The sequence below is a fragment of the Petaurus breviceps genome, unplaced genomic scaffold (genome assembly GCF_028583685.1).
Source record: "Petaurus breviceps papuanus isolate PSGF00001 unplaced genomic scaffold, PetGlider_PUasm1.0 90849, whole genome shotgun sequence".
NCBI lineage: Eukaryota > Metazoa > Chordata > Mammalia > Diprotodontia > Petauridae > Petaurus > Petaurus breviceps.
The window spans coordinates 17,840,921-17,868,039 of record NW_027187361.1 but is presented as its reverse complement, the minus strand read 5'-3'; the positions used below and the strand labels follow the sequence as shown (position 1 = coordinate 17,868,039).

Sequence of the window (27,119 nt, the reverse complement as noted above, 5' to 3'; positions counted from 1 at the left end):
TGGACAACGGCTTCCCAGAATACAGATCAAATCACAGAACACTTCTCAAAGTGAGCCCCCAAAACAAAGCTACACATCAGGGCTTATATAGCCTTCTCCTGGCTCAGAGAATGTAACAACCTTTTGGACCCACTGGCCAATCAAAAAGTATCTACTGAAAAACAAGCCTCCCACCCCAGGCTTCAGGTGCACTTTAGCCTAGGGGCAGGGAAGATCTTCCAAATTTGCATTCCCATTACAGAAGGCAGTAATGCAGCTGGTTCACATGGGTTGTTTGGACCTGCATCTACCGGCTTCTATTTCACTGACTTGGGGTGGGGGTGGGGCTCGGGGATCAAACATAACTTGAGTTTGTCATTTAAAGCTCTCCCCAACTTGAGCCTTTCCTACCATTACAAACTTCCTACAACTTACCCCTTTTCTTAAACTCTGCCCAGTCTACCAGAATACTCTACTTTTGGGGCGGTGCTCCATCCTCCCTCTCTTTGACTTCCCATTTGCTGTGCCCCAAGCCTCATCTCCCCGGTTGGAATCTCTGGTTTCCCATTTTACTGAGCTCTAGTCAACTTCTTCATGGAGCCTTTCCTTGATCCCTTAGCTGCCACTCTAATTTTTTTCACCTCTTCCTAGAAATCTACTGCAGTCCATCACTATCTAACAATCAGTTCACAAGAAATTAAATTCTTATTATATTTGAAGCACAGTGCTAAGTTGCGGGGATACAAAGACAAAAAAAAAAACAAACAAAAAAGACAAAACCCTGCCCTCCAGGATCTTACCTACTTCCTAGAATCCCTACTTGCATTGAAAGTATATATAGCTCACCAGAACCAGGAGAGCAATTTTTACACAAGCCATAACATTGCAAAAGTGCACAATTTGGAACTTGGATCAGTGCAATAACGAGAAAGAATGTTGCCCCCACCTCCTGACAGAGAGCTGAAGGAATCGATATGAAGAATGAGACGCATTTCTGGACGTGGCCGCTCTAGGAATCGTTTTGTTTGACTATGGATATTTGTTAGAAGGGTTTTGTTTCTCTTTTTTTTTCATGGATGGGGGGAGTAGGAAGGAAAAGCAAATAAATGCTTGATTACTGGAAAACAAAAACAACCACCAAGAATATCTCAGGTGCTACCTCCCCCAAGAAGCCTTTTCTGACATCTCCCCCAGTTATGAATTCTCTCCCTCTCCCTGTCTTGCATGTACTTTGTATTTCTTTACTTGTGTACATGTTGAAGATAAGCTTTTTTTTGGAGGGGGAAAGGCAGGGCAATTGGGGTTAAATGACTTGCCCAAGGTCACACGACTAGTAACTGTTAAGTGTCTGAGGCCAGATTTGGACTCAGGTCCTCTTCACTCTATCACCAGTGCTCTATTCACTGTGCCACCTGACCGCCCACTGGAGATGAGCTTTTTGAGATCACAATTTTTTTCATTTTTGCCTTTATATCTTCAGTATCTAGCACTAGTGCCTTATACATAGTGCTTAATAAATAATTTTTAAATTGAATCGAGGGGAGAGACTGAAAACAAGGAGAAGAGTTAAGAAGTTGCAATAATCTAGGCAAGAGGTAGGATGAGGGCCTAAATAAGAGTAGAAAGAATGCAGTAGATAAAAAAATTAGCCATGTATAATTGACAGGCTGTGGCAACTGATTCTATATGAGGAAGAAGGAAGAATCAGTGATTTCAAGATTTCAAGCCTGGTTGTCTGAGATGATGGTATCATTGGCAAACATGCGGGATGGGAGAAGGGTTGAGTGTGTGTATGTATTTTATACATGTGTGTATGCTTTACTATTCAATACAAAACTTAAAACATTTTAAATCATTTTAATGGTTAGATCAATTTTTCAGATACACATCAGTAGTTTCATATATGTGTACATATATGTAGAGAGGAATAAAATCTATATATCATATATATATAGATAGATACTATCTATATATAGAAAAATCTATAAATAGTATATAGTGTTTACATGATCTATATAGCACATTTTATACTACATAGAACATAGTATCTATGTTATATAGATAGTATATGTATATAGAGAGAAAAATAGAGATAATTTATATATAGTTTATAATGTATATAGTATATATACTATATAGCTTATATGTAGTATATAGACCATATAGTATATATCATCTACATAGCATATTTTATATAGTATATAGGACACATAGTGTGTATGTGTATATATATACACATATATATATATATATACACACGTGTGTGTGTGTGTGTGTGTGTGTGTGAGAGAGAGAGAGAGGTTACAGTAAAGGAGAGGTGCCTGTTCAGGTACAGGGTTGAACTTAATGACCTCTGAGATCCCTTCCAACACAACTTTGTGATTAAGAACTTCTTGCTTTTTTCTCATTACATAAAAATGCTCTTGTGTTCACTTTACAGACATACATCTGTTACTATATTTTCTTCTCTTGATCTTTCACAGGAACTTCTTATTTAACAGACATAGTTTGGTGGTCTGGCACGATTGCAAGTAAGTATGTCTTCAAATGACTTTTTTTCTTTTTTCTTTTTTAAACCAATCGTTCATTCCAAGCATAGTTAGGGGCCTGCGGAAATGACATAGTGGTTCTTTCTGGGTGGCTTTAATTTCATTCCACTCCCTCTGGGTACCTAGAGTACCTTCCGGAGCTCATTTCCTCTTTTCTCTTCCCTTTTTTTTTCTTTTTTGAATGGGATAAGTAAGGGTAAAAAGGACAGGGAAGTGGAGAGTGGGGACAGATGGAGTGAACTAGTGGGGGGAATGGGGAGGAAGGAATAGGGGAAAACATTATTCCGTTATCTTTTTCTTTGACCTCAAAACTTGTCTCAGAGTCAGCTTTTCCCAATGCACAAGATGTGCCCGGAGTTTCAGGACACTTATATCCTAAATATCCTATTTTTTCAAATTACCAAGGAAACATGTAGGTACCACATGAATTAAGTGGAATTTCATATATTGAAATACTCACTTTTGTTCATCAAAATAAATACTGCAGGGGCGGCTAGGTGGCTCAGTGAGTAGAGCACTGGCCCTGGAGTCAGGAGGACCTGGGTTCAGATCCAGTCTCAGACACTTAACAGAAAAAACTAGCCGTGTGACCTTGGGCAAGTCACTTACCCCCAATTGCCCTCCAAAAAAGCAAAAAAAATTTAAATAAACAAATACTGTACAGTAATTTATATGACAACTTGTATAGGTAAATGAGAATTTTGATTCTGTGCCTTAAATACCTCAGTGGAAAGTCATGTTAGAAACTGAACAGATTTTATGAGGTTTATTTTTAAAGTGATTTTTTTATTGTAAGAAATGTGAAATGTCTTTTTTATTGAAATTCTCTCCTTTAAGGATTATAATAAATTTTCAATGAGCATTGAAATATATATGGTATCAACAACAACTTGGGCTCCAAACCTGAGAGTCTTTCTTTATGAATATTTTTAAGACATTTAGAGAGCATTGGTTTAAAGATCTATCTCATGGACCTAAGGAATACATATAATATTATCTGGCATCTCCCCTAATTATATAAGTTTAAGGCAGAGGCTCCATAAGATTCATTTCCTGTATCCTAATGCAACTCATACTTGGTTTTTATTTGGATTGCCAGTGCTATTAGGTGACTGAAAACTAGTTATTTCCTTTTTTTTTTTAAGCAATTGGGATTAAGTAACTTGCTCAAGGTTACACGGCCAGTTATTTCTGGCTGTGGTGCTGAGTATCTGAGCCCAGATTTGATCCAGGTCATCCCGACACTGGAGCCGGTGCTCTTACTCGCTGAGCCACCTGGCCGCCCCTAAGCAATTGGGGTTAAGTAACTTGCTCAAGGTTACACGGCCAGCTGTTTCTGGGTGGGTGCTAAGTGTCTGAGCCTGGATTTGATCCCCAGGTCATCCCAACACTGGAGCCGGTGCTCTTACTCGCTGTGCTACCTGGCCGCCCCTTAAACTAGTTATTTCAATGCCGTATTGCTCTAATATTAGTCACAAAACTAAAATAGCTTTAATCATTTTAATGGTTTGCTAATTCTCCAGAGTTTGGGGGCAGGGTACTTTGTAGTATGTACATAGTAGTTTTTTCAAATTAATAGCTAAAAAAAAGTTTAGTTTCTATCACTATGCCTTCACTTTGGGTCCGAATATTAATTTTTTATGCTGAAGAATATCTTAACGTAATGATTACAAGACGTATTTTTGTGATTCTCTTAACAGTGGCTCTTGGTCAGATTGGAAATTTCTTGGCTTATACGGCAGTCCCTACTGTGCTGGTCACCCCGCTTGGTGCCCTCGGTGTTCCGTTTGGGTGAGCATTGGAATTTTGCATTGTAATATTTCATGGACTGGTAGGCTATGAATAGGTTTTTGCTTTAAACTTAGAGTTTTTCAATTAAAAGAATAAAAACAGTAACTTATATATCTCTGTTTTTTTCTACTCTAAGCCAGAATTTCTCACATTTAATTTAATCCTGCTTTTAGATAACTTTTCTTCCAGAAATTTGCTTTGACATATTTCAGAATGTGTTAATGTGACTTAATTATGGACACCTATAATTTCCAGTTATGGTATCAATGAATAATAGGTTTTGTTTTACCACTCTTTAAACCTGGTACTTTTCCAAAAGAACTAGCAACTCTTTTCTGACTTCTTGACAAGTATTCTAAAGTTAATTATGAATCCAATTAAACTAAATTCTATAATTAAAAAAAGAACTATAGCAATTATTTGCATGGAACATTCACTGCCTAGTTTAATTGCAAAATAAATTCTTTGTTAAATACTTATATCCTATTTGTCTAGAGGAGAATAGAGAGAAAAATCTAAGTTTAAAATCCATTGAATCAGTGGCTTTTGAACTAAATTATTAAATAAAAAATTCCAGAATCCTTTTGAAAGTATAGGCATAGTGGGCATATTTAATTTTTGTGTCCTCACTGTCACCTTGAACAAAGAGTACAGACATTCCATAATTTCAAAATGTTTGAAATTGAATTGGAATCTAGTGCTTTATATGCATATAGTTACATCCTGTCTACATGGGGCATAGATATAAAATTCACAAATATATAGTGTCTAGAATTCAATATGATTCAACTTTTAAGAGTTAATTTTAAAGTTAATAAGCATTTATTTTCACTCCAATCTCTCCCTCTCCCCACCCTGGAAAAAACTAGGGATGGTGGAACAAAAGCCTTGTGACAATATAAATATTTAAACAAAACAAATTCCCACATTAGCTCTATCCAAAAATATGTATTCTGCATATTTAGTTAGGCTATTACCTCTCTGATGTCACTTCTGCTTTTTATACTTTGCTAACAGTTTTATTAACCAAAAGTGTGTTTAATCACATTTTCTCTCTGATTTCAATTGTAATGGAAGAGATATTCCACTTGGAAAAAAAGTCTTTAGATCCCAATAAATAACTATACATAGAATAAACAACACTTCTGATTTCTCTATGACCTTCCTTCATCAAATATACCCCCTTTCCTTCTGTATCTTCCATTTGTCCTTTTCTACTAGCTCCTTGACTTCTCTCTAGGGTTCAGTCCTTTACTGGGTCTCTGATCTCATCAGTTTGAATACTCCCTCCTATAATACAGATTGCCACACATCCACACCTTCTCATGCTGTGCAACCCTTGTATTCTTCAATAAATCCTCCTGAAAATATCTATCCAGTGGAAGCCTTCATCTAGGTTAGGAGATCTTAACCTGGAGTCCATGAATTTGTTTCATTTAATATTTTGATAAGTGTATTTCAGCACACTTGGTTTCCTTTGTAATCCTATTTGATATTATACATTTAAAAACATCATTTAGGTACAGTTAGGTGGCACAGTAAATAGAGCACCAGCCCTGGAGTCAGGAGGACCTGAGTTCAAATCTGGCCTCAGACATTTACTAAGCCATGTGACCTTGGGCAAGTCACTCAACCCCAATTGCCCTGCCTCCTCCCCTCTAAAAAAAAAGCCAAAAAACAAAAAACATAATTTAGTTATTCAGTCATTCAGTCATGTCCGACTCTTTGTGACCCCGCGGACACACTGGGCCCTTCTATCCTCCACTATCTCAGCTTTCCTTATAGTTTAACTCACACAGTCATACATTACTACAGAAATAAACCATAGCTTTGACTGTATGGACTTCTATCGGCAAGGTAATGGCTCTGTTTTTCAGTGTCCAGATTTGCCATAACTTTCCTTCCAAGGAGCAAGTATTTTTTAATTCCATGGCTGTATCTGCCATCTGAAGTGATCTTTGAACCCAAGAATGTAAAATATGATACTTCTTCCATTTCTTCTCTCTCTATTGTCAGGAAGTGATGGGACAAGTTGCCATGACTGTAGTATTTTTTTTAATGTTAAGCTTTAAGTCAACTTGTACATTCTCCTCTTTCATCTACATCAAGACACTTCTCCTCTTCTTCACTTATTGCCATCAGAGCGGTATCATCTGCATATCTGAGATTTTTGATGTTTTTTTTCTAGAAACCTTAATTCTGGCTTTTGATTCATCCAGCCTGACATTTCACACAATGTGCTCTGCATATATAGTCTTGTTGCACTCCTTTCCCAATCTTAAACCAATCAGCTGTTTTATGGTCAGCTCTAATTTGTTTCTTGACCTGCATACAGGTTTCTCAGGAGACAAGTAAGATGATCTGGTACTCCCGTCTCTTTAAGGGCTTGCCACATTTTGTTGTTATCCTCACAGTCAAAAGCTTTAGTGTAGTCAACGAAGTCAACTCTCTTGCTTTGGCCATATTCCAGCAAATGTTGGCAATTTGGTCTCTAGTTCCTCTGCCTCTTCAGAAACCATTATTTAGTAATCATCACCAGACTACCAAAAGTGTCTGTGATACACAAAAAAACATTAGCAACCTCTGATGTAGGAATTATTTTTATTTCCAGAGTATGAGAAAAGCACCTTTTCTGGAGTTATATAACAGGTTCACCTGTTTTCTGGGCATTTCCTGGATGATCTCTTATATCACCTTTTGCATGTAAGGTATCATTAATTAATATGCCGCATCCTATTAATACGCATTACATCTCTCAAAAAATATTTAAAGGAATCTTTGCCCTAAAAAAAGCTTTCCCCAAACCATCTTACCTTTTTAGGCTCCATTTTTTTCTTTACCTTCCATGCCAAACTTACGGTAGACCGCACCTACTGCCTCCTTTTGTTCAACATCCGCTCACACTTTAACCCATCTGTAATTTTCTGTACCTACCAACTTTGTGCCAAAATTATTCTTAGCTGTCACTATCGATCTCCTAATCTTCAAAGCCCATGACTTTTTTCTTAGTCTGTCATCTTTTTGTCTTTTCTGCTGTATTTAACAATGTGAATCGCTCTTCTCCCTTGTCTTCCATGACGTTTCCCTCTCCTAGTTCTCCCGCCTGTCTGGTTGGCGCTTCTGTCTAATTTACTGGTTCCTCCCCCTATCGTGTTCTCCTTCCTCTCCAAAAGTTGGTATTTTTTCATAGTCTCGACTTCTGAATGCTTTTTTTCTTGATGTTCTTTCCCTCAGTTATTTTACCTGTATCATTTCAGATGACTTTTGACTTTTTGACTTAAACCCTCTTGAGCTCCTGACTCATAGTTTTATCTCCTGGATATTTCTACCTGAATATACTTCCAGCTTTTCAAAATTTTCAGTTCTGCAATGGATCAATGATCTTGATGATTATGTACCTGCTCCAGCAATAAAGCCTGCTGTCCATCAATCCTATATGATTCTTGCCTTTATATTCTTGCAGATCCTTCATGGGGATCCACCCATTGTACTGGAGATCTTCCTGGAATGCTTTTGACATGGAGTGGATGTGATTGAAGCATGCCATCTCTTCCTTAGTTATCCCTTACTCTTGCCATGTGGTTGACCTGCATATAGTTAAAATCATTTCTGTGGCTTTCTGTGGCTACTTCTGTGCATTTTTCCATTAGTAAGATGTTGTAGCCTGCTTCTATCCACCATGTGCCTCTCCACTGCTCTTTGGATGACTTGACTTTAATTCTTTGAAGACTCTAGTATTCTACACCTCACAGTCATATGATATCAACAGATGAGACTTCCAAAGAGGACTGCTTGCTACTTGTTCCCTTCTCTACCTCTTGACCATTGCCACTGCAGAAGGAGAAGGGGATTGAACAGGAACCGGAGTCATTTTTTTCTTTGTTTCACTATTTGCCACAGCCAAGTAATCACCAACCTACTATTGTTCCACTTCTCTGTACTTGGCTAGGGTGCAGACATGGTCTTTTGCCAGGACTGCATTGAAAGCCTTTGCAGCAGGGTAGAACCCACCTAAGTTCGTGTTCCATTGCTGCTGCCTTTGAGAACCCAGTGCTACTTCCACACAAGAACATGGTATCCAAATATGACTTCATGGAAGGCTTCATACTCAGTATGTCCAAAAACCAAATTCTTCATCTTTCTTATCAACCCATGCTTCTTTCTGACTTCCCTTTCTTTGCCATGAAGACAACCATCAATTAATCAGCAAATATTTATTAAGTGCCTACTATGTGCTACATGGCTGTACTAAGTATACCAAGGCAAAAAAAGTCAAAAATGAAACGACCCCTACCTTCAAGGAACTTAAATTGTATTAAGGGAGACAGGGACATAAATTCAAGGTGATTAATCTGGGGAAATATGAGCAGCTTAGAGGGATCAGAAAAGCATCAGAAGATGGTGAATGAGCTGGATTTAGAAGGAAATGAGGGATTTCAAGAGGTAGAAGTGAGAAGGCAATACACTCCAAGTATGGGGAACAGCTTGGACAAAGGTATGGAGAGAGGAGCTGGAATTGCGTGAGGAACAGCAAGAAGGCCAGTTTAGCCAGACTGTAGAGAAGATGAATAAAAGTAGATTGGAGCCAGATTGAGAGAGGATTTCTTTGCCAAACCAAAGAGGTTGTACTTGATCTTAGAATTAATAGGGAGCCATTGTCATTTATGGAGCAAGAGAAGTGACCTCTGCTTTAGGAATATCATTCTATAGTCATCTGGCCAAAAAAAAACCAAAACCAAAAACTCTCTCTTATCCAAGTCATCTAAGTGGTGCAGTGGATAGACTGCTGGGCCTGGAGTCAGGAAGACTCTCATTGTCCTGAATTCAAAGATGGCCTCAGACTCTTATTGGCTGTGTGAGCCTGGGCAAGTCATTTAACCCTCTTTGCCTCAGTTTCCTCATCTGTAAAATCATCTGGAGAAGGAAATGGCAAACCATCCCACTGTCTTTGACAAGAAAACCCCAAATGGGGGCTTTAGATGAACAACAAAACATCCAAATCAATAAATCCTATTTCTGTTGGTATGACATTGTTCTTTTTTTATTAGTTTTCAACATTCATTCTTTATAACATTTTGAGTTCCAAAATTTTCTCTTCCCTCCTCTCCCTTCCCCAAGATGGCAAGCAATCTGATGTAGGTTACACATGTGTACTCATATTAAACATGTTTCCACATTAATCATGTTGTGAAAGAAGAAACAGAACAAAAGGGAGAAACCACAAAAAAAAGTGAACATAGTATGCTTTTTTTTCTTTTTTAACATTGTTTTTAAAACTTTGATTTCCAGATTCTATCCCTTCTTCCCTGGACACCCACCCCCACTGGGAAGATGAGCAATTCAATATAGGTTGTATATGTGTAGCTACACAAAACATTTCCATAGTAGTTATACTGAGAAAGACTAACCACATTTCCCTCTATCCTATCCCACCACCCACCCATTCTATTCTCTACCTTTTCAAACATATGTGCTTCTAATTACCCTCTTCCCCCAACTTGCCCTCCCCTCCATCATCCCCCTTCTTATCACCTTCCCCCCCACTTTCCTGTAGGGCAAGATACCCAATTTAATATGTATGTTATTCCCTCCTTAAGCCAAATTCAATGAGAGTAAAGTTGCCCGTTCCCTTTCACCTCCCTGCTCTTTCCCTCCATTATAAAAGTTTTCTCTTGCCTCTTTTGTATGAGAAAATTTACCCTATTCTATCTCTCCTTTTCTCCTGCCATTATATTCCTCTCTCACCTCTTAATTTTATTTTTTAGATATCAGCCCTTCCTATTCAACTGATCCTGTGCCCTCTGTCTATGTATATATGTACACACATATGCCCACACTCACACAGGCTTCTATACACACATCTATACCCTCCTATACATACATATATGTATATATACATATATGCATGCATATATATCTATGTATACATGTATACATATATATTCCTTTCAACTATCCTCATACTGAGAAAAGTCTCATGAGTTACAACAATCATTTTTCCATGTAGGAATGTAAATAGTTCAACTTAAATAAGTTCCTTATGATTTCTTTTTCCTGTTTACCTTCTCAAGCTTCTCTTGTTTCTTGTATCTGAAAGTCAAATTTTCTGTTCAGCTCTTTTTTTTTTTCATCAAGAATGCTTGAAAATCCTCTATTTCACTGAATGACCATATTTTCCCCTGTAGCATTATACTCAGTTTTGCTGGGTATGTGATTCTTAGTTTTAGTCCTAGCTCCTTTGACCTCCAGAATATAATATTCCAAGCTCTTCTATCCTTTAGTGTAGAAGCTGCTAGATCTTGTGTTATCCTGATTGTGTTTCCACAATACTCAAATTGTTTCTTGCTTACTGCTTGCAGTATTTCCTCCTTGACCTGGGAATTCTGGAATTTGGCTATAATATTCCTAGGAGTTTTCTTTTGGGGATCTTTTTCAAGAGGTGATCGGTGAATTTTTTCAATTTCTATTTTGCCCTCTGGTTCTAAAATATCAGGGAATTTTCCTTGAGAATTTCTTGAAGGATGATTTCTAGGCTCTTTTTTTGATATGGCTGTCAGGTAGTCCAATAATTTTTAAATTATCTCTCCTGGATCTATTTTCCAGGTCAGTGGTTTTTCTAGTGAGATATTTAACATTGCCTTCTATTTTTTTTTATTTATTTGGATCTGTTTTATAGCATCTTGATTTCTCATAAAGTCATAAGCTTTCATTTGCCCCAATCCAATTTTGAAGAAATTATTCTCTTTAGTGAGTTTTTGAAATGACTTTTCCATCTGGGCAGTTTGACTTTTTAAGGCATTCTTCTCCTCATTGGCTTTTTAGGCCTCTTTTGCCATTTGAGTTAGTCTATTTTTAAGGTGTAATTTTCTTCAGTATATTTTGCGTCTAATTTAGGAGGCTGTTGACTCATTTTTCATGATTTTCTTGCATCATTCTCATTTCATTTCCCAATTTTTCCTCCTCTTCTCTTACTTGATTTTCAAAATCCTTCTTGAGCTTCTCCATGGCCTGTAACCAATTCATATTTTTCTTGGATGCTTTCTATGCAGGAGTTTTGACTTCATTGACTTCTGGCTCCATGTTTTGATCCTTTTTGTCTCCAAAAAAGGATTCTGTCATCTGATTGTGCTTCCTCTGCTTGTTCATCTTGCCAGCCAATTACTTGACTTTTGAGCTCTTTGCCACAGTAAAACTGCTTCCAGAGTGGAGCAAGCTATATTCCAAATTTCTGGGGTTTTTGCAAATGTTATCAGAGGTTTGAGGAGGGCTCCCTCTCTAGAGACACCCCAAGCTCTGACACACTGCAACACACCCCAGGACCACCACCCAAGACCGTGATCCAGATCCAAGCAGGTCAAAGCAAGAGTGATTACCCTCCAAATGGTTGCTTGGTCCCCCTGTGATCTGCAGGCCAGGAGCTCTGGATGCAGCCACACAGCAGCAGCTGCAGCTGCCATGCCTCTACCCTGGGGGCAAGGGCTGGACCACATTCTTCAGTCACCCAATTCCAAGAGAGTTCCCCACTGACCTTTAACTGTTTCTTTGGTGTTTATGGGTTGAGAAACCACCACAGCTGCTGGTGATTCACTCTCCTGAAGTCTACTCTGGCCATCTTGTGCCACTGGTTGGGGCCACCCCAGGGCCGGAACCATGAGGCTCACATGGGACCGCGCTCAACTCCCAGTCTGATGCGATAGACCCTTTCTGTCGACCTGCCAGGCTGCCTTCAGCTGTAGATTTGTTTCCCTCTGTCACTCTGTGGGTTCTGTAGCTTTAAAATTTTTTTAGAGTCATATTTTACAGGTATTGGAGGTGGTTAGAGCTATAGCCCAGTTCCTGTTTCTACTCTGCCATCTTGGCTCCACTCTTCCAAAAACAGTATGGTTTGATCTGCATTCAGACTCTATAGTTCTTTCTCTGGATGTGAAAAGCATTTTTCATCATGAGTCTTTTGGAGTTGTCTTGGATCATTGTATTGATGAGAAGAGCTAAGTCAATCATTTGCTCATTGCAGAGTGTTGTGGTTACTGTGTACAATGTTCTCCTGGTTCTGCTCACTTCACTCAGCATCAGTTCATATAAATCTTTCCAGGTTTTTTTGAAATCAGCCTGTTCATCATTTCTTAAAGTGCAGTAGTATTCCATTACATTCATATACCACAGCTTGTTCAGCCATTCCCCAGTTGATGGGCATCTCCTCAATTTCTAGTTCCTGGCCATCACAAAAAGAGCTGCTATAAATATTTTTGTACATATAGGTCCTTTTCCCTTTTTTATGATCTCACAGGGATACAGCCCTAGAAGTGGTATTGCTGGGTCAAAGGATATGCACATTTTTATAGGCCTTTGGGCATAGTTCCAGATTGCTCTCCAGAATGGTTGGATCGGTTCAGTGTGATATTGTGTATGTGTTCCAGGGAGGGCAGGTTTTTTTTATATCTTGTGAGCTAAAAATGTTATTTACATTTTAAAATAAAATAGAACTTTATTTATAAGTGTGAAGACAATTCTTAGTACATAAAACCAGGCGGTGGGTCAAATTTGGCCCCTGGACTAGAGTTTGTGGACCACTGTTTTAATCTGTCCTTTTCTCCCTACCTAAAGTAGTACTGGTACCACTTTAGTTTTAGCCCCTTTACTTTCCTTATGGACTATTATAATTGTTTCTAAGCTGATCTCTCTGCCTTCTAATTCATTGTACATTCTGCTGCTAGATTAATTTTCCTAAAGCAAAGCTCTGATCATCATCATCATCAACAACAACAGTGGGCAGTTATATAGCACTTTAAGGTTTGCAAAACTATTATTTCATTTTATTCTTACAACCCTGGAAAGGAGACGTTATTATGTCTACTTTACAGATGAGGAAACTGAGGCAGACAAAAGGTTAAATGACTTCCCCAGGGATGCACAACTAAGTAAGACTCTAAAGCCAGATTTGAACTCAGGTCTTCCTGACTCCAGGGCTCTACCCATTGTATCACCTAGGTGAATAGCCGCTACTTCCCCATTGCTTATTAAATGTTTGAACTCTTTAGGCTTATTAAAAGCCTCCCTCTGTTTGGCAACCTGCCTTCCTACGCTTATCTTCTGCCACTTCCCTTCTTTTAAAAGTCTTAAGTGCCAGCCACACTCCAGTGTTTGTTCTCCTTGGTCAGATTGTTCACTTGGTCACAAAAGCTTTAGGTTCTCAAAGTCTATGCTAATGAATCATAAGTTCTGGCAGTTCCTGCCCAAGTGGAGAGGTCTGGTGAAGAACTGAGTGTCCTCTGTTGGAAGGTCAGCCTAACTAAGTTTGGAAAGGCTCGTCACCAGTTTGGCTGCAGTGCGATGATATTTTGGCTACAGCAACTTCAAAATGATCTTCCTAAAACACAGGCTTGATATCACCTCCTGTTCAGTAAACTCCAGTGTTGGTTCCAGAATCAAATATAAAATCCTTCCTTTGGCTTTTAAAGTCCTTCCTAATGTGGCGCCTTCCTACTTTTCTAGTCTTCTTACACCTTGCCTCCCTCTATATATCCTGCAATCCAGTAACGCTGGGTTCCTTGCTGCTCCCTTCTTAAGACACTGAACATCCCCTGCCTGAAACATCTTCCTTCTAGTCTCTGCCTTTTGGCTTCTCTGGCTTCCTTCAAGTCTCTGTTAAACCCATCTTCTGCAAGAAGCCTATCCCAGTCTTTAATCTAGGTGCCTTCCCTCGGAGACTACCCCCAGTCTATCCTGTATGTATCTTGTGTGTTCATAGTTGTTTACATGTTTCCTGGGAACAGCTTGAGAGCAGGGACTCTTTTTTGCCTTTCTTCGTATGCCTAGCACTTAGCACAGTGCTTGGTAGATGTGTTGGTGGTGTTGTTGCGTTGTTCAGTCCTGTCTGACTCTTTGTGCTCCTATGGAATTTCCTTGGCAAAGATATTAGAGTGGTTTGCCATTTCCTTCTGTAGTGGATTAAGGCAAATAGAGGTTAAGTGACTTGCCCAGGGTCACAAGTTAGTGAGTATCTGAGGCCAGATTTGAACTCAGGTCTTCCTGATTCTAGGTCCTGCATTCTATCCACTGATTCACTTAGTTGTCTCTAAGGCAAACAGAGGTTAAGTGACTTGCCCAGAATCATACAACTAGTAAGTACATGAGTCTGGATTGGAACTTAGATCTTCCTGATTTCAGGCACAGTACTCTATCCACTGAACCATCCAGCTGCTTCACTCAGCACATAGTAGGTGCTTAATAATTAATTACAAAATTAATTGACTTGATAAAGCTGGTCATTTAGCTAACTGACTAAAAGACCATCTACTAGGTATCACATAAGGGTTGTGCCTCAGTGGAGGAAGTACGTGCATCAATGAAATCATAGCTATTGTACATATATTATCATATACTTAGCCCAGTGTGTGGTGCATAGGAAGCACTTAATAAGTGTTTTCACACACACACATTTATATATATATGTATATATATATATATATATATTACACTGTTATTTCTCATTAAGGTACTTTCAATTTCATTTGGTTGACCATTAATGTTTAATCAGTCATATTGGAAATTTTACTCTTCCAAGTATTGTATAAAACTCACTGGCTTCAAGCTTTATGGAGTCACTATTTCAGACAGAAATACTGTGAAAATTCATTAATTCCATTCTTTACTCATTTATCCAATAAATGGTATTTTATTCAAAAATTTTATAAAATTACTTTTATAAAAATTCTTTATGACTGATAAATCTTCCCTTTTGCATATATATATATATACATATAGACACACACATATGTATGTATATATATATATATATATACATACACACTTCCATAGAGTGACAGATTTTCTCGTGTGGCTTATAGAAACAATGAGTATACTTTTAAAAAATATATATTTGATTTGCTTTGATCGGCCAAAATTTCCCTTTATAGTCTCCTACTCCACTCTTCCCCCTAGTCGAGAACATAAGAAAATCAAAACCAAATATAAACATATTTACTCAATCAAAATAAATTGGCCATACCAAAAAAAAATTGTCCCATTCTGTATTCTGAGTCCTCACTCTCATTAGGTGGGTGGCATGTTTCGTCATTAGTCTTCTGAAATGGTGGTTGGTCATTTTGCTGATGAGAGATAGTAAATAGTCTTCTATCACATTTATATAATCACAACTTGTTCATTCACCCCCCAATTTCTGGGTGCCCCCTCAGATTCCCATTTTTTATTGCTTTAAATAGTTATAAACATTTCTGTACACCTTTAGAGTTTGTTTTGCTTAGGATTAATCCCTCCCTTAATTTGCCCTTCTTCAGATTCCCCCTCCTCCTTTTTCCCTTTTCCCCCTTGTTTCACTGTTGAGTGAAATATATTTCTATTTCCAACTTCATACATATGTATATGCATATGTGTATGTGTATGGTCTCCTTTGATCAGTTCAGATGGAATTGAGAGTTAAGTGTTACCCCATTCCTTGTTTGTATAGAAATCTCCTTGTGCACCCTGATTATATGAGATAATTTTCTCTAACTTTCCTTTCCCTTCTTCTCCAACCCCCAATTCCCTCACCATTCTTTTAAGAACTCCAAGACATAACAGAACTACTCCCAAACCTTGTGTAATTGGACTACCTCTATGACCCCTGAGAATGATAGGGATGAGAGAGGACACATGTGTCATTTCCCCATATTTGAACGTAAGCACTTTATTCTTGTTTAGTCCTGTATCACTGTTCAGTCATGTTTGTCTTTTTGTGTTGTTCTTCACTACTGTGTTTGAACTGCAAAGTTTCTCTGCAGCTTTGGTCTTTTCATGAGGAATGTTTGGAAATCCTTTACTTCATTATAGGTTTATTTTCCCTACATCATTTTACTCAGTGCTGCTGGGTAAGTTATTCTTGGCTATGAAATCATATCCTTTGCCTGCTGGAATGTTGTATTACAGAGTCTCTGCTCCTCTGTATTGGTGGCTGCTAAATCACATGGGATCCTTGGTATTTGAAGTCTGTCTTTCTGGCTGCTAGCAGTGTTTTTCTTTGATCTGGAAGTTCTACATTTTGACTATCATGTTCCTGGGAGTTTTCACTTGGGGGTTTCTTTCCGGAAATTGGTTTTTTCTGTTTCCAGTTGGCCCTCTGCTTCCAAGAGACCTGGGCAGTTTTTGGTTTTGTTTTGCTTTTTAAAGATTTCTTGAAATAAAGTGTCAAGGCTCTTTTTATTTTTTTGTCATGGTATTCAGATAGTGCAATGATTCTTAAATTTTATCTCCTTGATTCGTTTTCCAGGTCAATTGTTTTTGCTTTAAGATACCTTACATTTTCTTCTTTTTTTTTCAGCCTTTTGACTTTGCTTTAATATTTCATGTTGCCTGGTGGCAACGTTGGTTTCTAGTCAGCTCATTCTAATGTTTAAAAGTTTGTTGCTTGGGCAAAGTCTTGTACTCTTGTGCCAAGCCGTTAATTCCCTTTCCAATTCTTTCATAGATCTCAGTTCTTTTCTAATTTTCTCCTAAAGCACACTCATTTAATTTATAAAAAACATTTCAAACTCTGTTTTTAACTCTTGCTGCATTTCTTCCTGGGATCCAAGTTGAATTTTTGCTCAGGCTCTGTTTTTCTCTGAGACTTTGTTTCCAGTTAGCTTGAAGTCATGTGCCGCTATGATGATTTATGAGGACTTTTTTTGTTTGTTCATTCTTCCAGGCTCTTCCTGACCTTAGACTTAATGTTAGGGCTGGGTTCTGTTGTACTTCTGGAAGGAAGGTCTGGGTTGCTCCTGTTGTTATGTTTTTGTGTTGTGTTGTGTTGTGTTATTTTAGGATCTCAGGGATATTCAAGGATATTAGGATCTTCAAGCTTCAAGTGCTCGCAGAGTGACCTGATCCATATTAAAATCTGATTGTTTCCTCCTTGGTCTGAGCTCTACAAGTTCCTAACCTGGGTTTGGGCCTGAGCAAGAGTAGCTCTGCTGGTTCTAAGTGGTGAAATTGTAGGCTCCTCTTTTGGCCTGGGATTCCTGCCCTGGTTCTTCTGCATGCTGAGCTAGATGCTGGGAATGGGACCCTGTTCTGCTCTTGGGGTCAGAGCCACCTTGATGCTGCTGCTTGCTGTAGCTTGATTTTAAACTTCTTTCTTTCTCATTCTGCCTCTCAGGGTCTCCCTACCCAGGGCTGCCACCTTGGTGCAGAAGTCTCTCTCTCAGTCTACCATGTGTGTGCCTGACCCCAAACTGGTTAATGTGCAACAAAACTTAGAGTTCATACCTGTCCCTGTTGCAAAGTCCCGGTATGGCGCTGGTGGATCCCAGGCATGGTTCTTGCCAAGTGCACAGCTTCTCCCTCCCTGGACACCAGAGTGTTCTATGGCAGACATATTCCTGGCCTGACTCCAGTCTTCAGTGTCTGTAGCCCTCACTCCTTATGCCAACCTGGGCTGGACAGATGACTCATTGTGACTTTTTCTGGATGTCTTCATCAGGATTCAGGCTGGCACATATTCTAGAACTGTTTAGAGGAGTTTTGTGGAAGGAATCTAGGCTGCACAGACTTGTATCATTCTTCCATCTTGGCTTTAATACTTTCAACAAATATCAAACCTTTTGCCAAAAAAAGCCATCTTAAGATACAGTATTCTTGATTTTTTTTAAGTTTCATTTGCTTACACACAGTAGTATTTAATATGTATATCAAACACCTTGTTTTAAGAATTCTTGAGATTCCACAAAATCCAAACTTGTAACTTTATAGGGTATTTTGGTTAACTTTTAAGTAGCTACTACATTTTCCACATCATTAAATTCTTCCCTCTAGATCAGGGGTTCTTACCTTTTTTTTTGTTTCATGGACCCTCTTGAAGCCTATGGATCACTTCTCAGAAAAAAAAGAAGTTTAATATTTAAATGCTGAAATCTATGGGGGTCCATTGACCACAGTTTATGAACCCCTATTATGAACCTTATAAAACAAATCCCAGCAGAAATGGAGAATAGCTATCATTATAGGTATAAATTGCTTACTTCTGGCATATAATTATATGGCTGACTGTCTCAGCTTTATTTTGCTACAAGCAAAAGCACAAATGAACTCCAAGTTATAGAATCATAGGACTCAGAGGAATCTTAAAGAATATGTAGACCAACCCATTCTTTTTCATAGAATAAGAAACAGAGACCCAAAGAGGCTGGAAAGATTCATCAAGATCATAAAAATAATTGATGGCAGAGATGGGAGGAAAGTATAAGCTTCCTTTTTCCGAGACCAGTTCCATTTTCCTTCTATTTCACTGACTTACAGATAAGGCTTCAAGTGGCTTTGTCCTTTGTTGTACATTAAAAAACAGATCCTGGTAGACTTGTTCATTGTGGCAATTATTTTTCACAGATCCCTCCTTTTATCCTTACAGCCACTCTGGGAAGCAAGTGTTATTATTGTCTCTACTTTTCAGATGAGGAAACTGAGGCACAGAGAAGTTAAACATTTTTCCCAGAGTCACACTGCCAGTAAGTGTCCAAAGACTGAATTTGAATTCAGGTCATCCTCACTCCAAATCCAGCACTCTACCTATTGTACCACCCAGATTTCCAGAACACAGTGGTGTCTCCCCAGCTGTATCACAGCGAAGTTTTTGCTTCCCGTATTTATTTCATTGTTTTCTTTTAAATTGTGGTGTTACTTCATTTAGACGGTATTTACAAATTTAACAGCTGAATTAGTATTCAAATGTTTATGTTATAAATCTAATATATTCGTTCCTTAATGTTAAAGATTTTAGCACCTTTGTTTTTGCTCGTTGGTGAGGAATGGTCAGAAACTTGCCCGCTAAGGGCCTTACTTGCTCTAAACCCAGGAATCTATCATAAACATTTTGTAGTAAAACAAAACAATTTGTGCTTCTTGGCATTGTCATGTATCTGAAATGTCTAGCAGATATAGAAGCACTCTTTTTAGAAAAAGAGCTGAGGGAGTGGGGAAAAAACAAACCCTCCTAACTGCTCCAATTTTTTTTTGCCACATGAGACTTGTTCTAATAAATGTGGTTTTGAGTGATCATTATCAGCAATTTCTTCTTTATTTTTAAAAAAACACAACTTGAAAAATGTGTTGATGCTTTTTAAAAAATACTAGTATTGATTTCCAATAACGCTTTTCACTACTTCCTTGTATCAAATCTAAAAGTTGGAGCTACTGCTGTGTCCAGAGTATTCTCTCCCTCTCCAATAAGAAGGGACCCATCTGTTCTAGACCCACATATCCCATCAAGATCAGAGTTAGTTTTGGAGGAAAGCCTAATCATCTAAATCCTTTTCTCCTTCCCTTTGCTTCTTTACTGTCCTACTTTGTCGACTTGTTTCTAGGTGTTTGCTTTGACAAAAATGTGCTTCTTTGAATATGTTGGTGGATGTGGGAACTCTCTGGCCTCTCGGAGGGACATAGTCTGAGTGATCATATCTCCGGGTCAAAGTGAACGACTTAGCCACTCTTCTCTCATAGTCTCGGTTTTCTAAGAGTGGCTGAATCACTTCGTAGCTGAATGGTTTATACACGTTACAGGGTATTAATATTACTTTCTTTCTGAGATTTTTCTTGTTTATCATCTCTGCTGATTCAGCACATAAGGGAAGAAACTTCCGGGGCAGCTAGGTAGTGCAGTGAATCGAGCACCCGCCCTGGAGTCAGGAGGACCTGGGTTCAAATTTAACCTCAAACACTTGACACTTAACTAGCTGTGTGACCTTGGACAAGTCACTTGACCCCAATTGCCTTGCCTTTCCCCCTCCCCAAAAAAAGAGAGAAGAAACTTCAAAGTTGCTTTATTCCTGATGCTTCATTTTTCATTACCACCATCACTTTGGAAAGGGAAGTTTCACCTGGATTAAGATAAACTTCAATTGCCAGTTTTGTAATTGTTTATTATTGAAATTTTAGTCTGAATATTTCCTAGCAGACTAGTTTATTTCAAATGTTCTGGAAATGGAGGAAATATTTCTTTCTTTTTTAAAGGCATGTACCCTTCTCACTTAGCCTTTCTAAAGTGGTTCTCAGAGCTCCAAATGAATGTTTGCAGTGTTTCTTAAGTTTCTAGATTTGGTGCCACGTTATTTACATGGTGAATTCCTATGCCTAAAAGTTATTTGTTCACTGAAATCCTAATAAATAGTTACAGGATTATTTTCACTTAGAGCTTGGCAGATTTTACCAATCTTGGTTTCATGCAAGGTTTCGTTTTCATTGTTGTCTTCTACTTAATATCTTTTGTTTCTATAGCCCTTAGTAGATTTCAAAGCACTTTCACATACATACATTTTCATTTGATCTCAGCTAAGTCCTTTATAATAAAAATATGATCATGCTTACTCTAGCTCAGAAAATAGTAAGAAGGCCTCTTGAACCCACACATGTGATTAGTTAGCATCGTTCTGAAGGGGAGGTGTAAAACAAGCATATATTAGAGGAGTTAAAATTGCCTTAGTCTGGTCTTTTGCATCAGAGATGATCCTGGAAAATGGGGAAAAGGGAGATCTAAGCAGGGAAGGATCAGAGAAGCTGGACATCTAAGATTTTTCTCGACCAGACCTATTTGTAGTATGGCTCTGTTATTGAGAGGTCCTCCCATTAGAATGTCAGCTTCTTGAGAGCAGGCACTGTTTTTGCCTGTTTTGTCTTGTCCCATCACTGATCATAGTTCCTGGCATAAAGTAGGTATTTAATAAATGCTTGTTGACTTGACTTGTTATCTAGTTTGAAGTATTATGAAATCTCAAAACAGTAGAGAAATGACAATTCCAAAGCCAAAAAAATTTTTTGAATCGTTATCAGTACTACTTTCCTTTAATTCCCCCTACTGTGGAATATAGAGAATTAATTTAATTCCTGCCGTATGTGTAATAAAACAGAACAGGTTAGAATATGTATGTCTTTTTAGAGAAACTTTTTATTCCAAATTACTTGTCAAATAACATCAGGGCTTCTCCAACTCTTCATAAGACCCTTCCTGTTATGATGTCAGCACTATTAAAAATTAAAAGAAAAAATAATTTTGACTAATTGACTAATCATTTGACTATTTGACTAATAATTTGGTTCAGCCAAATTTGTGTTCAGCCAAACCATTTGATTATAGAGGGGGAAATGTTTGAAAAAAACAAACTAGCAAACCTCTAGTCTTATAAAAAGGACTCATCTTTCTGAGTTCAAATCTGGCCTCAGACACCTCCTAACTGGGTGACCCTAGGCAAGTCACTTTACCCTGTTTGCCTCAGTTTCTTCATCTGTAAAATGAGCTGGATAAGGAAATGACAAACCTTTGCCAAGAAAACCCAAATGGAGTCATGAAGAATCAGACATGATTTAAACAGCTCGGCCACAAGTCTTATAAACACACCATCCTTGCTTCCTGCCTCGGTGGCTTTGTTCACATTATTTCCCATACCTAGAAAGCCTTTCTGCCTACCACCTCCATCCTGTCCTTCAAGTCCCATCTCTTCAGTGAAACCTTTGCTGGCTGTTCCAGCCCCTGTCGGTCATTCCCTTTCTCTAACAGTTAACATTCCGTGACTTAATGCTTTACTATCTTGTGCTTTTTGCTTAGGTGCTGGAAGACAGAGCTCCGTGCCCCCTACAGTGCTCAGTTTACCTTCTTCACAACATTGTTGTGAGAAACACTTTGTTAATGCAAAAGCACCATCCGTGTGATGGTTGTTATCAGCAAAGTACCGAGCACATAGTAGGTGGGCAATATAATGAGAAACTTACCAGTGGTCTCCAAGTAGCATCATATAAGAAAGCTATTAACAAATAAGGATCTGCAAAATGACTTCAGCATCTAGGTTCTCCTAAGACACGTCATAATTAACCCTTCTCTATTAGTTTCACTATAGATACATATAGTGAAAGAGGAGAGCCACTCTTCTCAGTTGAAAAGAAAGTCAGCTGTGTGAGAAAAACTCATCTCTTAAGAGAGAATCAGTCTTGGCCTTTTCCTTTGGTCCTTCTTCTGGAGTCTAGTGAGACAGAGAAGATTCCTTTTCTTTCCTTCCTTCCTTCCTTCCTTCCTTCCTTCCTTCCTTCCTTCCTTCCTTCCTTCCTTCCTTCCTTCCTTCCTTCCTTCCTTCCTTCCTTCCTTCCTTCCTTCCTTCCTTCCTCCTTAACCATCATTACTGGCATCAATTAGAAGAGGAAGTCACCCAGCAGGAGACACTGAACTCAGAGAGCAGGCCTGAGGGTTCTAGCTGAAGAATCGAGTAGGGCTGTGGAGAACAGGCCCAGGGAGCCCTGCTGAACAAGGTGCTGAGGAAAGGTGTTGTGCCCAGTGTGGGAGAGCATGAGAACGCTGGCAGAAAAGAAAAGACATCCTACAACATTCAAGGCATAAGTTGGCCTGGCCATGCATTCCATAAATGTATGCTCTCTACTAACATGTTCTACATGTGTGACCATTCTTCACACTCACACTGGTTGTATTTGTGGGACAGTGTGACTCTTTTTGTGGGGATGATGTTTTGTTCCTACTTTCCGTGGTATGCCTTTGTTTTAGGGAGTCGTGTTTGCTGGCTGATTATCAAAGGTAAAATGATTAGAGGAGGCTCATGAGCTTTCGTTTTATAAATTTAGACCTGCAAAATAACTTGAACACAGGGGAGTCCTCCCCCTGGGGGGGGGGAGGGAGGAACTACATAAAGACCCTCATGGGTCTCTTGGTCCTTCAGCCAGCTAATAGCTGTGTTCAGTAGTTTTTTAGCCATATCTGACTTTTCATGATCCCATTTGGGGTTTTCTTGGCAAAGATACTGGAGTGGTTTGCCATTTCCTTCTCCAGATCATTTTACAGATGAGGAAACTGAGGCAAACAGGAGTGACTTGTCCAGAGCCACACAGCTAATAAGTATCTGGGGCTGGATTTGAATTCAGGAAGATAAGTTTTCCTGACTTCAGGCCCAGCACTCTATTCACTGCACTGCTTAGCTGCCCCAACATATATAATTTACCTTTTGTTCATTCATTTCAGTTGTGCCTGACTTTCATTTGTGACCTCGTTGAGGATTTGCTTGGCAAAGATACTGGAGTGGTTTGCCATTTCCTTCTCCAGCTCATTTTATAGATGAGGAAACTGAGGCAAACAAGCTTAAATTACTTTTCCAAGGTCACCCAACTAGTAAATGGCTGTGGCTGGATTTGATTGAACTCAGGAAGATTATAGAGGACCACAGGCCAGTGGGACTCTGACCCTGATGGCTGAATAAGCCCTCTCAACTAAAGAGCCTGCTAATGAGCCTGGATCAGTTCCCCATCCCCCAGGAAAGAGCTCAGACACACAGGTATGAAGATTATGTCCTTGAGACAAGCCTGACATATACACCCTCCTGGGAACAAAGAAGTGCGCAATGTCCTCAGGGGAAAACAATTAGGAAGGAGATTTTTGGCTCTATAAAGCTTGTACCTGGAAGAATAAACATTGGCTCTCTATTTTCCACCATTCCCGGAGCCCCATATCTTTTTATGCACCGTCAGGCAACCTTTGGATAAGCAATTCTTTCTCAGCCCTGCTTTGGGACAGCAGGGCTCCCCACAGTCTTCCTGACATCAGGTCCAGTACACTATCCACTGCACCACTTAGCTGCCCATGGTTAATAACTACCCTCCTATAATTCCATCAAATTGATGGAAGAGTTTCTTCATGCCCCTTAAAGTGGCAAAAGAGTGTAAACACTTATTCATACTCCCTTTAAGACCGTAAAATCTTATTATATGTCATATACTTCTTATATTTCTCTGTAATTTCATCAAGTAGACAAGAGAGGAAATGGTATAGAACTCAAATGATCAGTGAGCCCTCAATCTCTTATTGCCCCCACTATCACCACCATCACTATACTAGAAACCTTAAATTGGTTTGTGATATCATATTTACATTTGTTTTTTCATTTCTCTGAAATTTTCTGATTTTTTACTACTAAATCTTTTAAAAGGCACAGTGTAGTAGAGTAGGTAAAAATCTGGCCTCAGAGCCAAGAAGACCCCTGAGATCAAGTCCTGTCTCTGACACATACTAGCATTGTGACCCTAGACAAGTCATTTACTTCTCAGGACTCTGGGCAGCTCTTTAAGGGTATGTGTTACAGAGAAGGTGTTGACCCACGTTAGTAGGGAAATCTTTCTCATCCAGGAGTTCAGTGAAATCACAGGTCCAGCCCTCTCCTTCAGTCTCTTAAAACCAACTAAGAAATACTACAGAGAAATTTGGGTTCTTCTTTATCATTAAGCAAAGCAGGACCCGAAGTAAGATTCATTACTGTTATGGCAAATCGCTTGATTTTAAAATTGTCGTTTTCTTTTTGTTGTGAAAGGTCTATTTTAGCTTCTTACCTTCTGAAAGAAAAACTGAACATCTTGGGCAAGTTGGGATGTTTGCTAAGTTGTGCTGGCTCTGTTGTCCTTATCATTCATTCCCCGAAATCTGAGAGCGTAACAACTCAGGCTGAGCTGGAAGAGAAACTTACAAATCCAGGTAACTCGTTTTCTTGTTTTAACATTATGAAGAAAGGTTGCCTAAGGGAACTTGAGGGATTTTTAACTTTACTGAAAAAACTTCCTAATGTGATATTCTCCAGAAAAATTTTTGAGTAACAGCCCTGGAGTCAGGAGGATCTGAGTTCAAATGTGACCTTAGACACTTGATGCTTTCTAGCTGTGTGACCCTGGTCAAGTCACTTAACTCCAACTGCCTCACAAAAGAAAGAAAATGTCAATGTGTATAATCCTTTAATATCATAATAGTCACCTGTATAGAGTCATTTTCTAATTTGCCTATATTTTGAAGTCTGATCACGTGTTCTTTAAGCCAAAGAACTAAACTGATGTGGGCCCAGTGTTGAAAAAAAGTCACTCCCAAAATTGAATAAAATTTGTAATACAAAATCGTACTTGGAATCAAATTAGGGCAAGTATATTATCACTATGCATTCCTCAAGCAAACTTTAAGTTCTGATGTGTTTTTCTTCTAAATTAATCTTCTTTCTAGGATTTTTTTACCATATTGCCCAGTTAGCAGCTTCAGATAATGGTGCCATAATGTTCCTTTACTCCAAAAACATGGATGCCTGCATGTCACCATGACCAGTTGTGTGAAACATAATAGCACAGAACAAATGCTTATTGAGACAACCATAACTGAAGTTACCACGGGTGCACTTTAAATGTTAAAGAATGAAATTGGCCCAGGCTGTTCCCCTACCTTCACTTTGTATGTTTATTTACTTTTCCTTCTTCCCTCCCCCACTATGGTAAGAAGTCAGATATAGGCTATACATGTGATATATATATATATATATATGTTATGTATGATATATATTTATATATATATACATAATACGTGTGTAAGACATTCCCATTTTAGTAATTATATACAAGGAGACTCAAATAAAAGAAAAAATAAAAGCAAAAAATAGCATGCTTCAGTCTGTATTCGAACAGTATAGTTCTTTCTTGAGATGCATAGTATGCTTCATCATTAGTCCTTTGAGATTGTCTTAGATCATTATATTGCTAAGATCACAGTTCTTCATTGAACAATATTGCTGTTACTGTGTACAACATTGTCCTGGTTCTGTTCACTTCACTATACATCAATTCATGTAAGTCTTTTTAGGTTTTTCTAAAATCATCCTATTTTTCATTTCTTATTGTACAATAATATTCCATTACAATCATATACCACAGATTGTTTAGCCATTCCCCAATTGATGGGCATCCCTTTGATTTCTAATTCTTAGTCACTGCAAAAAGAGTTGCTATAAATATTTTTGTACAAATAGGTCCTTTCCCCCCGTTTTTTTTTTTTTTTTGGATGTCTTTGGGATATAGACCTAGCAGTGGTATTGCTGGATCAAAGGATATGCAGACTTTTATAGGACTTTGGGTATATTCCAAATTGCTCTCAGCTCATAACTCTACCAACAGTGCATTGATGTCCCAGTTTTATCACAGACATACAACATTTTCCTTTTTTGTCATATTATTTACTCTCATAGGTGTAAGGTAGGACCTTAGAATTGTTTCAATTTACATTTCTCTGATCAGTAGTGATTTAGAGCATTTTTTCATATAACTATAGATAACTTTGATTTCTTTGTCTGAAAACTGCCTGTTCATATCCTTTGAACATTTATCAACTGGGGAATGAATTGTATTTTTAAAAATTTGACTCAGTTCTCTATGTATTTGAGAAATGAGACCTTTAATAAGAGATATTTATTGCAAATTTTTCCCCCAGTTTTCTGTCTACCTATAATTTTGGCTGCATTGGTTTTGTTCATGTAAAAGCTTTTTTAATTTTATATAATCAAAATGATCTGCTTTACATTTTCTAATGCTTTCTCTTCTTTGGTCATAAATTCTTCCTTTATCTATAAATCTGCCAGATAAACTATTCCATACTTTTTTAATTTGCTTATGGTATCACTCTTTATGTGTAAATCATGTACCCATTTTGACCTTATCTTGGTATATGGTATGAGATGTTGGTCTATTGCTAGTTTCTGCCATACCGTTTTCAGTTTTCCTAGCATTTTTTGTCAAATACTGAGTCTTTTTTCCAAAAGCTTGGACCTTTGAGTTTATCATATACTAGATTACTATGGTCACTTACTATAATGTAATTTGTACCTAATCTATTCACTGATCCACCATTCTATTTCTTATCCAGTACCAGATGATTTTTATAATTACTTCTTTACAATACAGTTTGAGATCTGGTATGCCTAGACCACCTATTTCACATTTTTTTCATTGATTCCATTGATATTCTTGAGCTTTTGTTCTTCCAGA

The 27,119-nt window shown here is 38.3% G+C and overlaps 1 protein-coding gene across 1 annotated transcript in view; it reads left to right on the top strand.

Annotated features, from left to right (window-relative positions):
- NIPA1 (NIPA magnesium transporter 1) overlaps window positions 1-27,119 on the top strand; it is a 60,710-nt gene that overhangs the window by 20,070 nt on the left and 13,521 nt on the right. The window contains exons 2-4 of the mRNA XM_069072938.1: window positions 2,463-2,510; window positions 4,229-4,319; window positions 24,641-24,801. Coding sequence (XP_068929039.1) covers window positions 2,463-2,510; window positions 4,229-4,319; window positions 24,641-24,801 — 300 coding nt within the window. The remainder of the gene's footprint in view (window positions 1-2,462; window positions 2,511-4,228; window positions 4,320-24,640; window positions 24,802-27,119) is intronic.